The sequence below is a fragment of the Panthera leo genome, chromosome B2, assembly GCF_018350215.1.
Source record: "Panthera leo isolate Ple1 chromosome B2, P.leo_Ple1_pat1.1, whole genome shotgun sequence".
Classification (NCBI taxonomy): Eukaryota; Metazoa; Chordata; class Mammalia; order Carnivora; family Felidae; genus Panthera; species Panthera leo.
The window spans coordinates 26,387,820-26,404,833 of record NC_056683.1 but is presented as its reverse complement, the minus strand read 5'-3'; the positions used below and the strand labels follow the sequence as shown (position 1 = coordinate 26,404,833).

At 35.1% G+C, this 17,014-nt stretch overlaps 1 protein-coding gene across 3 annotated transcripts in view; it reads right to left on the bottom strand.

Moving 5' to 3' along the window:
* Window positions 1-17,014, bottom strand: part of GMDS (GDP-mannose 4,6-dehydratase) — a 623,719-nt gene that overhangs the window by 450,917 nt on the left and 155,788 nt on the right. For all 3 annotated transcript variants that reach the window (XM_042938088.1, XM_042938090.1, XM_042938089.1), the window contains one exon: window positions 15,924-16,033. In XM_042938088.1, coding sequence (XP_042794022.1) covers window positions 15,924-16,033 — 110 coding nt within the window. The remainder of the gene's footprint in view (window positions 1-15,923; window positions 16,034-17,014) is intronic.

Genomic DNA, 17,014 nt, shown 5'->3' with positions numbered 1-17,014 from the left:
AGAAATCAAGATACCACATATAGCATCAGGTCACAGAGCTAATATTTAAAAAAAATAATAAACAAACGTAATTAGAACACTACATGAATGCCATGTGTTAACATCTGGAATTAAGATTACTACAGTAGAGAAAATGAAATGCCCCTAAAAAGCAAAGGGAAGCACTAAATCTCTGAACTTGTTGTTTTACACATAGAAATGTAAATCTCATCCAGAAAATTGATTTCATTAAAAGTTTTCAATGAATGCAAAAAAATGAGTAAGATGAGTCAACTCTCTGTAAACCAGTATTTTATCATAAAAGAAGATAAAATTAAACTGCACTGTTTCTATTAAATATTTCATGAGCATGTCAACTGACACTGAGATTTCTTTAAAAAAAAAAGTGTTCAAATTCACTAACAAGTTTTTACTGAAAATACAAAGTATAATTTATGCTACATTATAAAGAATGATTTTTTACCGGTTTGTAACTTAAAATCTCTGACCAGGTAATTATATAACCAAGATATTTATGTTGTCAGTTAAAATACATATTTTCCCATAATGACATCTATAAATTCTTCCAGAATTAGCACAGCAGAAAACATACAAAGCAAGAAAAAGAAAAATCAATGAAGCTTGTCAAAAGGGAAAACTCAAAAAATGACAAGTTAATATTTTATACTTTGGAGACTTCTGTAATTGTGTTTTATGGATTAGTCTCTGGATCTTATGCCAATAAAGTTGCACCACCAAGACTCATCATCATAAAAGATGTTCAACTTGATAAGTAGAATCCTCAAGAAGAAACTGAGAAAGAAACAGGGGGAGAGAGAGAACACTAAAGATATAAAAGAATCTCCCACAATATGAGAGAGCGTATCACATCTAAAAAAATCATCCCTCAAAGGATACAAACTATAGGTAATACATTTATGAATCTAACTGTTCAATACAAAAATAAAGATGCAATCTATAAAAAAGAAAAAATAATTTTTAAATGGATAAATTTGGAGCCAAAACTGGACTTCAGGGCATTTATATTAATTTTTCTACTAATTATTAATACTTCATAAAAAACAATGGTTACACGAGAAAATATGTTTTGGGATTATAGTCTATCTCATCTATCAATTTAAATAATTTTTGAATATTTATATACTTTAAAATACTTTTATCAGATTTTTTTTTTAAAAAAGCACAGTTTGGGCATAATAAGAATGAAAAGCTAAGAATTATAAACACAAATATTTTAACAGCATAATTCCAAATAATAGAGTGCAGCCTACTTTTTGTTCAATTTAAATCCTACATAACTAATTACATAAAAGTTAATATAATTAAGAAACAGAAATCTTCAAGACCAGTATAACATAAGCTACTGTTATATTATTTGCAAATATCTAAGATTTTATAGGATTTAGTCATTTTACAAATGTAAAGCCATCACAAATTATAATTGGTTATAAGATGCCAATAAAATTTTGGAAGACCTCTACAACCCATACATGATCTATTTTTCTAGTTTAAAAAGTACATCAAAAATTATTTATAAAGTGCATCCTTCTAAAATCCATTTAAAGTGTTATAAGCAATTTTTTAAAATTCTAATCATTCAACATTTAATTATTTATGTAAAATATTTACAAACATTTTATCAAGAAAAATTGATGTGCCAATGCTAATATTAACAAAAATCAATATATTGGTTTTAAAAAAGCTTTAAAACAATGTTCTTCTGTTAGATTTGCCTACTTTTAGGTATGATTCTTTGAAACCAAGAAGTTGGAGGAAGTGGTGTTGCAACACTGCCCTTTTTATGAAAACTGCAGCAGTGAAAAGGTCACATAAATAATCTGCATGATACTATCCCATTAAGAAAAAGCACACAGCCTAAATCTAATACTGCCAAAAAGGGACAAAAAATATGAAAAAAAGTATGCTGTCAACCTGCAAAACATATTATATTCTAGTTGAAAGTTGTTTCCAAACAGCAGATGTCAATCTAAAAAAATTATATTTATATATAAATATAAAGAAAACATATTTGATATTTTGATAACGATTTATAAAGAAATTTATATGTAATTGTGACTAATTGGAACATCCTTGACTTTGGTTTTAAGAACTGTATGACTGTGAAAGTTCATCTTATAAAAATCTATTTAATTAATTGAGAGCCCACAAAATTAATAAAATTCAAATTTTCATAATTTTTTTAGCTCTTGTATTTATACAGCTCACAACTAAAAAATTGAGAGTAACACAGACCTATCTGTGCACACAAACTTAAGTTAACAAAATAGATTTTTTTAATAGAATATATATATGGGGGTATATTCTTTTTCTACTGATATGACAGAGTATAACCATTTAATCATTAATAAGTAACAAGCAACCACCGTTATATGTTTTATGCTTCATTAAAACAACATTGAGGCCCATCACAGTGCACAGCAAATGGGGCTGGAAACCACCGCACACCCTGGGAAACCACATTCCCTTCTAACCTCGTTTGCTTGAAGCGGCTAGAGAGTGAATGGCAATATACTCTCAAGTAAGCCTTTATTAAGTATGAGAAATAAATTATATTAAGTGTTATTTTTTGAACCCCGAAATGAGGGGAAGGGTTGTTAAGATATCAAATTTACTAAAAAAATAATTATGTGAGAAATAAGTTGCTGTCACAAGAGAGACTTGCCAGACACTGCATTTGAGCAAGTTGTTATACACACCTTTGGAATCAATTTTGTGACACAGAGATTAGTCTGTGGTACTAAATCGCATGAGACTAGATCAGAAAAAAAACTAAAGAGTACGGAAATGTTTTCTTGAACAACATTACCATTACATTAGAGGTATTAAGGAACCCTTATTATATTTATAACTAGTAAGATACTGACATGACTCGATAGTTCAGGACATGTTACAAATTGCTTTTTTATAACTTGCCTCCATATCTCAGGTTTCTAATAAATACGATTTTACTTCATTAGATCCTCATGTCTGTGATTTCACCAAATTCAATTCTACAACTTGAAAATTACCTTGGAAATTTGTGGGAAGCCACAGAAAGGTCCTCAGAAACAGACACATATTAAATATTAATTATAATGATGACTGTCATCTTTTATAGTGATTATGTCATTATATAGGAATGCTAATTAAGACATAAAATGACTTCTTAATTGTAAATCCATTCTGAAGAAATATATATCTGCACCAGTGTGTTTAATAGAAAATCCAGTGTGGGGACCAGACCATAACAGACTGCAGTTCTATTTTCTAAAATGCTGACATTTGAGCAAATGTTCCCATGGAATGTTTGTCTGATTCGTGGACTGACATTTCCTCTTTGTAACTTGCTTAACTAAGAAGGAGACATGCAGGCCAAACTCTACAGTACCCTCAGGCAGCAGGCCATTACTAGCCGCTGCAACTTGTATATAGTTTCTCTTTTACTTCCCTCTTTCCCTACCGCCCCTCAGTCCTTAGCGGTCTCTTTATTTTGACATGCATATTATCTTAGCTGATTTCTATCATCTTACAGGAGTGGATGACATACCTTAAAAGATTAAGCCTCCCCACCTGGGATTTGTCCAGAAATTCAGTGTACTATAGCTTCTCATAGCCTTCTTCATTCTCCTATATTCTTGTGTTATCAATAGTGGCTTTCTTTCTTATTTTATGTTTAACTACAGGACACAGGCAGCTACGTTGATAGAAGTCAGTTTATATTGTCATTCATCTTTCATTAGAAGTACAAGGTTGACTTCCGCTGTCTGTAACACTTTGCTGCCATCTATGTGTATAAAAGAGCACAACAATCTTCCATGCACCAGAAACCTCCCCTGTTCCAAAAAGAAACATGGCTCTAATCTAGACAGATGACTACGGAAGCTTCAGGAATAATTTGCCTCCCCACAAAAATGCCGAAGCTTACCAGGAATTTCTATTTATGTCTTTGTACAACAACTTTCTAACACTGAAAGAGTAGTGAGGATACATTATTTAACATAAACCAAAACCAATAGTTTTTTTCATTATTACTGTCAATAAATTTTAGCTAATATGGCAACTTCTACAGAGTTATGTTTAGAAATGAAACAATGACAAGAAAAGGTGAAGTTTTAAGTCAATTATTTACAATAAATTAATTTTTGCAAAACTGCAATCTAAATAATCTTGCCAAGTGATACGCTGAAAAGATCACTAACCCAAAACACTTTCATAATAATACAAAGCGAATGCAAAGCAACGAGATAAAAAAGTATTTATTCACATTATTTAAACTACCAATAATTCAAATATTGTGATCTACTAATTAACCACTGTCTGTCAAACACTCAAATCCTTCTTTTCTAGGGAAGACAGAGAAATACATCAGAATACTGAAGAGCCTCTCAACCTCCTCCTTAGTGGTGCTGATGGCTCTGAATTGTCCTGACAAATGTCAGTGTCAAAACAACAAACAAAATCACTCCAGTGTGAGCCGTATGGAAACCTAAGCAAAACAAACAAACAAAACTTTCCTCTACTAAACCATTTAACAATCTGCATGGTAAAAGGTAAAGATTGATATTTCCAATCAGGATTAATTATATGTGTTAATAGTCCTAAAGAATGTCCCTTATATGTTTGTCAATACTATTGATTTCTAGAAGACATTTTACTATTGATTTCTAGAAGACATTTAAAAAAACTGACACAACTGGGACACCTGGGTAGCTCAGTGAGTTAAGCATCTGACTTCAGCTCAGGTCTTGATCTCACAGTTTGTGAGTTCGAGCCCTGCGTCAGACGCTGTGCTCACAACTCAGAGCCTGGAGCCTGTTTTGGATTCCGTGTCTCCCTCTCTCTCTGCCCCTCCTCGGCTTGCACTCTGTCTCTCTCTCCCTCAAAATAAATAAACATGAAAAAAAACAAACAAAAAACAACTGACACAACTAAAGTGTATGGGGGTGGGACTAGAAAGGAGATTCAGGAAAAGGTTTTACCCTGATTTACCAAACAAAATGAAAAGCTCACACTGACTGCCTTACCTCTGACAATCTGCCATTTACAATAACTGCATAATTGCTACTAACACAATATTTGTCATCTGGAGAACATTTCATTTTAATCAACACTATAATTATACATAAGTTGAGCTCATTGTTTAAAATTCAACATTTTTTTTAAGGAATTTTTGGTCTAAGTTTTTCTAATGACAAACAACATTGTTTAAGAAGCCCAACCAAGCCTTTATGGATATTTACTTGTAAAGAAAGCAAACTTAAATTCATCACGGATGATTTTTTATTAACATCCATAAACGATGTACACATTGTATGAATTTTACTAAAAACAGTAGCGTAGACATTTTTCAAAAAATTGAAATCTAAATTACAGCAATTTTCTCACAATTTACTTCTTTTTGGCACTTGTAAGGTATCCAATACCTAACAACTTAAATAGAAATAAAAATGATTTTAAGCATTACATTTTTTTAAACACAAAAGGTTTCATTTTATTTTACTATACCAATTTTAAGGATCTACATTTAACAAAGAGAATTTTATAAACTCCACTTGTATTAAAAGGATATAGTAGGAATTATATTTGATACCAGGCCATAGGAGGTGCTTAAAAGAATGATTAAGTTTAAATTCTTAAATTTACACACAAGTGTTTTGTGGGGTTTTTTGAGGATTGGGATGACAGATACATCTAACTGTGATATTAAATTATTATCTATGTCTACATCTTAATTTATACAAATTACACATTTCAATCTAATTGGGAATCCAAAGTTTTCATCATTAAAAATCCAAAACAAAAAGTTTCACGCATAGTACCTACACTATTTACTATTTGTACTTATAAATATATCTAGAAATTGATATTAAGATAAACATTTACCTATTTGCATTAATTTTAGTTTAATTATTGCAAAGCTAAAATAATACTCTGGATTTTATTTAATAATAAGTGGATTAAGAGTGCAAAACCCAACAAACATACCTTTGTGTGGTCTACTAATTATAAGCAAGATTCCAAACGTTATTAGCTGTTATCAAAATTACAATACCACCTAGATCTAATAAAACAGAACAATCTGTTTGAACAGGGAGAGGAGAACTTTCATAGAGTGTTCTCTCTCATATAAATTCTTAATGGACTATAAAGGACTTTTTAAGTGGTTTTAGATTTGAATTCAATTGCTCAAATCTGTAACAGGCTTCCAGAAAGAATTTGAGCCAGATGACACACAGAGGCCCACAAGCATTATAAAGTCCTGCTCTACCCTCATGAATATAAGATAAAAAATGCTAAACTTCCTTCTAAGAACCATAGGAAGTGATTAGCCATATTTACATTAGAGGAGTTTATACGCTGTAAGCTTAAACATTAAATTATAAAATGAAAAGGTTTTATACTACAATTTCCTTGTAACAAACTAAAGTGGTTACCAAATTATTAAATATCATGGGGACTGTGCCCACATGGGTGATGATCAACAGAATCAATCAGAAAGAAATGGAGCTATGGAACAAAAACATACAAAATGCAACTTTACTTAAAAGTAGAGATTTGTATCACGCAAGCCAACTATCTACACAGAGTAAGAGCATCCAGTAGTTGCTCCATTCATCTTGCTCACTTCACTTGTAAGGGAGCTAATTTTTCCAGAAACAGACACACCACTGAAGGCATGGATATTAGGCCTAATTGCAAACACACCTTATTAATACTCAGATTCTCAAAGTTGTATTAATTGCTCTTTACCAGGTAAAGCCTTCTGCCCATAAGGTACCTTCATAATCGTTAACAATTAGGGTGACTTTATGCTGCTGTGAGCACACAAAAGAATTACATATAAAAAGGGAATTCCACATGAAAATGAAAGAACTAGCTTTTTTTTTTTTTATGTTTATTTTTGAGAGACAGAGACAGAGTGCAAGCAAGGTGGGACGGGGGAGGAGGTGCCAAGAGAGAACGAGACACAGAATCTGAAGCAGGCTCCAGGCTCTGAGTTTTCAGCACAGAGCCAATGTGGGGCTCAAACTCCTGAACTGCGAGATCATGACCTGAGCCAAAGTCGGACACTCAACCAGCTGAGCCACCCAGGTGCCCCAAGAACTTATTTTAAACCTCACAAAATATATAAGCCTATATTAATTTATTTATCTGCTAAACAAAAGAAGTTATCTTCAGAGACCAAATAAGGAGTTATAATTTGTATATACTAATATATGGACAAAAATATATTTGTAGTATTAAAATGGAAATATTTATTTTTAAATCTTATAGAATAGGTTAATTGATAATAGTCATATAACTGACTTGGCTTTTTCTTTTTTTAAAAAAGTACCCAAATAGGAACAATTTATTCATTTTGGCTATCAAGCTATTGATACTTCTGATTCCATAAGTAGCAAATATTATTAGCATCCTATAGCTTTTAGGGAAACTTATTTACACACTAGCACAGTACAGGCACTTGACATAAAAACTATTATTGAATTATCTTAGCCAAAAAGATTGTGCTTATTCCTGATGATTTAGTACTGTAGATTTCTATTTTCCTTATATACTAATTTTATATTAATATCAATTATGTGCTACCATTACATCTTGTATTGTTGTATTAGGGGATCTTCTTCACTATGCAAACACTACTCATATGGTATCAATTACAACCAGTTCCCTCCATTAAGGAAAAAACAATGCTTTTAATTCAAACCTATTGTATCAAAACTTCATTTCACTGTATTAAAGTGGTTGGAACAAGAAGAGAGGTAAAACTTCAAACATCAGAGTCTTACGTTATCATCCCCTGATATTTCAGTGATGCCTTTCCAACCTCAGTTTTCTTAGATCAGTTGTGTGACAAGAAAATCAAGTGGTGTCAGTTCTGGGTTCCGGCCTAGATAGTAGACTCTGCTGCTCATCAAATGGAAGTTCCAAGTGGTGTTTTGTAAAAAAAGGGCTTAAGCTGGCTCATCGCCAAGATCTCTTCCACCTCAAAATACTATGGCTCACTTCATAAAAATCAAAGGGCCCAAAACATCATTTTCCCCTTTATAATAGGACATAACAAGTTAACATTTCAGAGGCAGGAACTACAGGCATTTGAATGAGGAAAACATTCTTGCATATAATTTCAAACAGCTGCTGTGGCAAAGGGCAGGCCTCCATCACTGGCGGATGAAACAATGAATGGCATGTAGATTCCCTGTGTTACCTTCATGCATTCGATTCCCTGAATAATTTGCCTCATGTTAGCCTAAAGTATGACAAACAGCAAACTGGGATTGGAGGTTGGGGGGAGCAGAATAGCGAATTTGCAATTCCGTCCCCCCTCCTTTGTTCCTACTAAATTCATTTGTTAGCCCTCCCCCTCAGGATGGACTGTGCCACCATTCCCAGGAGTTGCTATTGTAAACAGCATAGTCAGGAGGGCCTTGAGGAGTTGATGTTTGAGTAAAGGTTGGGAGTAGTTAAGGGAACAAGCAGGTGGATATCTAGGACAGAGTATCAACAATCAAAAGCAAGCATAAAGGACTATAGATAGAAGCATGTCGAAAGGACCCACAACTGAAGGAAGGTGCTCATTTTATAGATGACTAAATGGAGGCTTAAAAGCACTGAGCACTCTATCAAAGTCACATACCTTTGATAGGGGCATGTAACATGGCCAGGATCTAAAGCCAGAAAAAACACCAAGGCCCAGGGTCTAGAGTGGGCCTGGATCTAAAGTTTTAGAGTATGTCCTAGGAATTCTATGTGCATCCCTGATTTAAGAACTCTTGCCTATAGTGTCCCATGAAAACCTTCCTCCCTTCTGCCCCATGACATGATCATCTGCAGGTTTCCCCCACTATCCAAAAGTAGACAGTTCTAGGAAAACTTTGATAAGCCAAAATGGCATGAAAGCAAGGAACAATTACCATTAATTTATATGGAATAATTTTTGAGCATTCCCAGACCCAAAAAATAACCTCTCTTAGGCTTTCCTGATACCTTAAGACACATCCTGCTTAACAGGTGCACAAAATAAGTCTAGATAAAGCACAGATGCTCACAAACACTGCTCAAACCTATGGTGTCTTGATGCTGAGATGCTGAATGTAATTCCTGGGGAAGAAGTCTGATGTGCCACTCTCACTGCTCAGGGTGCAGGCTGCCTCTACAACACCTCAATACAAAACAAACACTGAACCTGATTTTTTGCTATTGACCTATTATGTTCATAAAAGTGAAAATTCTCTTCATATTTATTTTAGTGATAACAGGTACTAATTCAGGTCTTTTGTAAAAGCAAAGTGGTATCATGTGATCTTTTTTGAAAGATAACACTAAGATTGTTTTGCATCTGTAAGCCTCCTCCTGATCCTGCTGGCATAGGGCTTGATAAAAGGCAGCAACCAGACCACATGTTAGATAGCTGCATTCACACAACTTGATTTAATGAAATCTAGCATGCAATTGTGTGGGACATGGAGCTAGACTCTCATCCACATACAAGGATGTTCTCACATTTCCTGTCCTAACAGCAAGCTATACCCCACATTTTCCTGCTCTACTCACCCCTCCCTGAGGGCTCCCCAAGATAACCCCCCCCAAAAAAAAGAAAAAAGAAAGAATGAATGAGCAGGGACACAGAAGAACAGTCCTCTCTGCTGTTTGCTCTGGGTTTTAATAGGCCACCCCTACCCTTGCTATGATTACACAGCACAGGGCCACGTTGTTGCAATTTTATTTTGTTCTATAACTGAGTTAGTCAGGCAGTAACCAGATGTTCAACCTAGGCACCTGCCTTTTCCTACCATAAGCAATTCTCCAATGCATCAAGTCACCCACCCCCTTCCCCTCAATGAGAGAAGCCACAAGAGGTTTAGGCTTCCTGGAGATAAATATGAGGGTCAGCTCTCCAGCTATAAATTTCAACTCCTAGAACAAGCCAGGAAAAAGCCACTGGAGATGACAGTCTTTAACTCAGGTAATTAAACAGCTCAGTCCCCTTCCCAAGGGCCACTTGTCTAATTCCCATGCCTTTTTCTTTTTTTTTTTTTCTTTTCTTTTTTTTTTTTTTTTTTTTTTTTTTAATTCCCAGCTTCATTCCCTGTCCTGGTGTTTCTCTCATCTCTTCCCAATTCTAACTTGGTGCGTGGCCACTATGCTAGCTCCTTGGCTCACGATCAGCTCTGCTTCTTGTCTAGCTTCCTGGGCTGGAAGTTCCCACCATGAGGACAACTTAGACTCAGCTCCTTTGTGCTTCCATGTTCACAATTTGCTGACTGGTCCCACACAACCAGACAAGGAATCCCACTCCTGCTCACTTGGTCATGCTCTAGTTTACCTTCTGGTAAAAAGACAGCCTCCTAACTTTCATGAAACAAAATAAATGTCATTAAAGAGTTAGAAAATTAATGAAAACTATGGAGTTATTCAATTTGAAAAAGATAAAGACTTAATAATGGTCTGCAACACTGAGAAGGGATTTGAAAATCCTTCTCAAAACTGAAGGAAAAAGAGTAAATGACTTTCTGTCTCCACTGAAGACACAGGGGGAAAAGAGTAAGCTTAAGAAGAAACTTAGGTATGTGGGGAAAGAAAAAAATTATGGTGAGAACTACTTTACATTACATTTATTACTGCAGAGAAAATCATTTTCTTGCATGGTCCTTAAAATAAATTATAGAATACAGAGATCTGAGTTCCAATCCTGGATTGGCCAGTAAACTAGCTGTGTGACTTTGAGTAGCTTCATTTATAAAATGAAAAGCATATGAAATCATTTTTTTTTTTTTTATTTTAGAGAGAAAGAGAGAGAGAGTGAGAGCATGCGTGCATACAAAGGGGGACGAAGGACAGGAGAAGAGGGAGAGGGAGAAGGAGAGAGGGTGGGGGAAAAAGAGTGAGAGAGAGAGGGAGAGACACTCTTAAGCAGGCTCCACATTCAGCACAGAGAACCCACAACCCTGGGATCATGACCTGAGCCAAAATCAAGAGTCAGACACACTCAACCGACTGAGCTATGCAGAGGTCCCCATATGAAATCATTTCTAAAGTTTCTTTTAGCTGTAATATTCCATGACTGTATAATTTTCATTTCTTTGAAAAAAAAAAAAAGGCAACTCCAACAGGACACTGTGAGACAAAAAAGACTAATGCTGGACTAGATTTATTATAGAAAGATCACATCCAACACTATAGCTTCAAGAATGACATGAGAGTACCAAACAAGTTGGAGGAATGGTGGAAAAATCCAAAATCACAATAGTAATGAACATTGAACAGGTAAGAAATTTAAGACAGAAATTACTGAAAAACTATTATTTACACAGTTTTAAGAAAAGAACAATAAAGCAGGCTTTTGAAACATGTTCTCCATCAAAATGGGCTGGACTAAATATTGGATAATTTGTTCCTACTTGGATGATGTCATCATGCTAGGTTTAACTACTTTTAATAACTAGTACATTTCCGTCATCTCTCACTTTCTCCCACATAAGATCAAATCAGCCTCTCAATGACCCACACTTCATGAGTCATAATTTTTCTGTTTATGATTCAGAAAAATGTCTTCAGTCAGTATTTCCCAGACTGTTGTGGGTTTATTCCAAGAACCAATTTCATCTTCATTGGTTTCCTACAGGAAACCAGACCAACTTCCTATTATTTTATTTTCCTTACTTTTAGCATACCATAGCCCACAGCAAATTAACTGGAAGTGAGAGTGATAGAAGACTTTATCCTGCACAAAGAGAAGCCAACACAAACAATGCCCAGTCTAGAAGTCACGGATTCAAAAGAAAATACAAAATGTGCTAATATTAGAATCGTCCTTCTTAAAAGCTCCAAACCAAATAATAAAAATGTATTTTAATTAACCTTATTGCAAGCATTTCACAGTCAGAAAGAACTTTTGTTTAAAAACTAGTGTCTAAGAATACAATAAATCCTACAAAGTTAACACTGAGAATTCACTTCAAATATATATACATATATATTTCCCATCCTAACCCCCTAACAAGCTGCTAAAAGAACAGGCAGACAACTGAAGCCCAATGCAAAGAGCCTTGGAGTGGTTGAGGAACTGAGGAACATCTCCCTAATAACAGGGCAGTCTGTCATCCCCAGCTACCATCACACCAGCCCCTGACCCACACCCACTCCTTCTATGACTGATAATCAATCAGACATTAGCTCACAGCAGAAATAGTAACGTGGAACACAGATTTTTAACGGACATCCTAACAGCGGTTTGTACTCATACTATTCCCCTAAAATACTAGTTATTTCTCATGGACTACATACTTCTCGGAAAAAGATTTGTGAATGTGAAGAATTTTGATATAAATGTATATCAGATTCTCCTTAGACTCTCCATTCTCATCATTCATGATCGTAGGTATAGTTTTAGGCTTTAAAAGCACACAAGTTCACTACCTGTCAAGGAACAGGACTATTTTATACCAAATTCAAAAAGCTGGTACATTAAAAAAAGAAGGCCTAAAAAGAATGCATTTAAGACACATATCAAAAATAGATAAACCAAAAAACCTGAAACATTAGAACAATGGCTCTCAAAGTGAAATTCCCAGACCAGAATCAGCATTATCAACATGTCCTAAAAACATAAGTTTATGAATCAGAAATTCTGGGGAAGCACCCTGCAACCTGCAGCTGATGCTAAAGTGAGCCTTATCTATCAGATATGCTCTCTTCCTTAGACCAGGAAATTTCTAGAAAAGAATCCACTCAATTTACATTTCCCTTATAACCCCTCAACTTCTAAACCCTCTGTGCTAGCTAACTCTTCTATCATATTGCTAGAATGCTCTTTTTAGAAGTATCTAGCAATGCCGATATCCCCTCTTGCTTGAAATAGCCTGATTTTTACTTCTGTGACACAATTCCACCCTCCTGCATGTCCATCTCCCACTTTCCTGTTATCAGTGACTACTCTTCCTCTTCCCATTCTAAATACACCCCTGTCCCCTAGGTTCAATCTTCAGGCCTCTACTCTTCTTTTTCTATCTGCTATCTTGCATTGCAAGAATTCCCAGAGCTGAATTTACATTTGTTGTACCCCTAGTCTCTCTCACAACATATTTGAAACTACCTCATGACTTGTTTCACCTGAATGTCCTTCAAGTACTGCCAGTACCCTGGAATCAAACAGGGTGAAGGAACTTCTCATTTACCCTGTCTGATTCCAACAGTCCCTCCTTGAATGCCTGCTCTGGTATTGGTACCAGCAGTTGTCTGGTCCCCTCGGCACTGGAACCTTGTTTTCCCTCTTCCCTGGTTCCCATATCTTATCAGTAGAGAGGTCTGTCCTACCAGGCATCCTGTATCATCTACTTCATTCCTGCCATCTTCATCTGACAGCTTCCTATCTCTTCTGAAGCCCTACCACTAGACTTACCTGTAAACCTCATCTCTAAATCTATTTTCCCCATGTTCAAAAATATCCAGAGCCGGGGCGCCTGGGTGGCTCAGTTGGTTAACCACCAGACTTCAGCTCAGGTCATGACCTCACAGTACGTGGGTTTGAGCCCCACGTCGGGCTCTGTGCTGACAGCTCAGAGCCTGGAGCCTGCTTCAGATTCCGTGTCTCCCTCTCTCTCTCTCAGCCCCTTCTTAGCTCACACTCTGTCTTTCTCTCTCTGTCTCAAAAATAAAAATTAAAAAAAATTTTTTAAATATGCAGAGGCTACTGAAAGGTAGCCCAACTATCTACAGAGCCTTATGTCCCATTTTTCAACAAATTTTTTGCTCAATCTGGAATGCTTATCATGTTAAAAATGTGTCCCAAGTTTTCTCACTTCTGGCTCTTAGACTTACATTACTGCCTCCATTTCAACTGCCAGTTCCCACTATGTCTGCAAATTTCCTCCCTAAATCTTCTCCTTGAATCTCTTCAGACTGAAGTTCTCTCTCACCCTTCTCTAAAGACTCTAAGATACTAGTGCCAGCCTCTGTCACTTGCCACAAATCACCTCTACAAAAGTTTAGACCCTCCGTGACAGAAGTGGGATTTATACATCTTTGTATCCTCTATTCCACCATGCATGCAAATATTTGTTAAAGGGCTAAATTATCTGACAAAGCAAGATTCATATTCAATTAGACACCATTTCTGCCAATTAACTGGCCTTTAGGTGAAGCCGGCAAAACACAATGAAAACAGATAAACTTCACATACATAGCAACTTTGAATGAAACAACTCAGTCTCCTACACTTTCTACACTTACAGTACAACCACTCCAGAATAATAACCACACAGTAACAGGCTCACTCAAGTAAGAAAAGTACAACTAACTTTTTGAACTTTTTGGAAAAAGAAGCCTGATCCATTTAATTCTAAAGTGACAAGGGGAAGACTTTCTATAAATAAATTTCCATAAAATTTCCTTTAGCTTCCCACCATGCCAGTTTATAGCCCCAGGGGTAAGAAACTATCTAGAATCACAAAGTAAAGTTCTTAATCTAAAGGAAGTTGATTAACAGAGGATTCATTCCAAAACATTCTATTTTGCCTGGAAGATACTCTCATTTTGGTGAGGAAGGCCAAAAAGCAGCTAGATAAATTACAATGTGGAAGATGGACTGATTGTTCCAGTTAGGGATAAATAGTCTTCATTCCTGGAGTGATAAAGAGAGCCACTATGTCTCTATAGAAAAGACAGGTGATAATCTCTCCAGGCATAGTATGCATAAGATACCCTTTCAAAATGAGAAAATACATTCAGAATCATTTAGAAAACCAGCTCTGCTCTAACTGAAAAACCTTGATAATTTTCACAGCCCAAAGCTTAATGCTGGATACAGGACAGTATCATCAGAGATTAAGAAAGGAAAAACATTTTTTTCCTAGACAGCACAGATAAGAAGCATCTTTACTGATATGTAGCTATCTGTCAAGGTTAATATTTGAGAGAAAAATGTACATTATGAGAATTTATACACTATTTTTAAATTTGATATCAATTATAAGACTGGGCCTACCATTATGTTTCTCTCACTATGTTCACACCTGTTTCATTTTATTTAGAAATTTATAATTTGTCCCTTAAACTAGCTGAGACATATAGCTTCCACTGTGCCAGAGTTGGGGATATAAAGGAATACAATTCTGAAATAAGACTGCTGAATTCATTCATTGAACAGAAAAAATCACTGATAGATTCTCTGATTTGGGGGGAGAGAGAGGGACTGTTTTAGCTTAGAGTTATTTGCTTTTATTTCTAAGCTCCACTATCCTGATTGAATAAATATCTAAATAGAATTCATAGCATTCCTGGCTTCAGATTTCGCTCACTCAAGTGAATATAACAAAAACTTGAATTAAGGAGATTAGTAGAGCCCTAGGAATGGGCTACTCCAGTTTACTGCAATTTTTTCCAGAAAGAAAAACTAAAGAGAGGTAGGTAGACTACCAGAGAATCTGAATTAAGGGGAAAAAAATCAACATTAGCTGTATCATACTAAGGAGACAAGAGGCTTTTCTTCCCATGATTTTTACTACTTATAATAAAAAGTTAATTCAGTTAATTTTAACATATTATTTAACTCAAAAATATTACTTTCTCAGCCAATAATATAACCACTACCAAAAATTAATATTAAAATAGAAGTTTTATTGAGTTACATTTTTCAATATTTTAACAAAACACTTCATTCACAATGTGATTTGAAATGGCAGAGAACAGACTACAAGATCAATCCAAAATAAAGGAATACTGCTATTTTAATGTTAGCAGTAAGATTTTATATCATTCAATAACAGAATACACTTCTAAAAAGTATTAGTATTTCTATCAGATTCATTAATTAAACTTGAAGACTAGGAGCAGTGCCTGTATTATTGTATTAAGAAACAACAGACAAAATACAGAACAACTCAAGAACATAGCAAAGAAATGTGACTGTGAAAATGGCTTACTTTAACATGGCTCTGGGCTCCAAGGTTGTAGATTTCCGTAGGCTTTACTTCATTAATGATCTTCACAAGGCAGGTACTGTCAGTGAGATCACCATAGTGCAACTTCATGTCTTTAGAATTCAAAAACATACCATCAGATAGAAGAAAACAACAAAAGCCCAATTTTTAAAAATATCAAAATGGAAATGTATATTCTAAATGTCTGAAAACCAGACTGGTTTTGGAGTAGCAGAGAATAACTCTCATCTTTAAAGAACCTAAAGAGTAGAAAGATATTCACATGTGTTGCCTATGTCTAAAGAGGATTTTTAAAAACTCAAAAGAACGTTTTAAAAAAATCATATCAAGGGGCACCTGGGTGGCTCAGTCGGTTAAGTGTCCAACTCCATTCCAACTCAGGTCATGACCTCACAGTTTGTGAGATCAAGCCCCACATCAGGCTCTATATGGACAGCAAGGAGCCTGCTTGGGATTCTCTCTCTCCCATTCTCTCTGTCCCCCACTTCTGTGTTCTCTCTCTCTCGCTCTCTCATACACACAAAATAAATAAACATTTAAAAAATAAAAGATTGATTAATTAATTAAAAAATAAAAGTCATATCAAGACAGAAGACAGATATTATACAATTAATGAATCTTATGGTTCCCAGATAGTTGTAAGGTATATTACATAAGAGTGATATTCAGATAAAGAAAATCTCACACTAATGTATATATTCTCTAAAGAACTCTGTAATACACTGGGTAATAGTGAATCAGATGCTTTTATCTGGTGATTTTTAAGTACTTCATAAACATGAATCCTTAAGCCATCCATGAAATGAGTGATGTAGTGACATAATTGATTAAATTGATTAAAGAACAACTGGCCTATTCTAACCCTAAGTCTCAGTAGATCCATACACTGACTTCATTACTATAAGAATTTGACACATTGTAGATGGGCAATTTGCTAGCTTGATCTTTACATTATTTGTACATAATACTAATCTATGTTTAGATCCAATGGTAGTGCCATTCTTCACTTTGCACAAAAATGATCATAATTTTCAAGGAGGATGCACTAAATACTAAATATAAAGGTGAAAAGC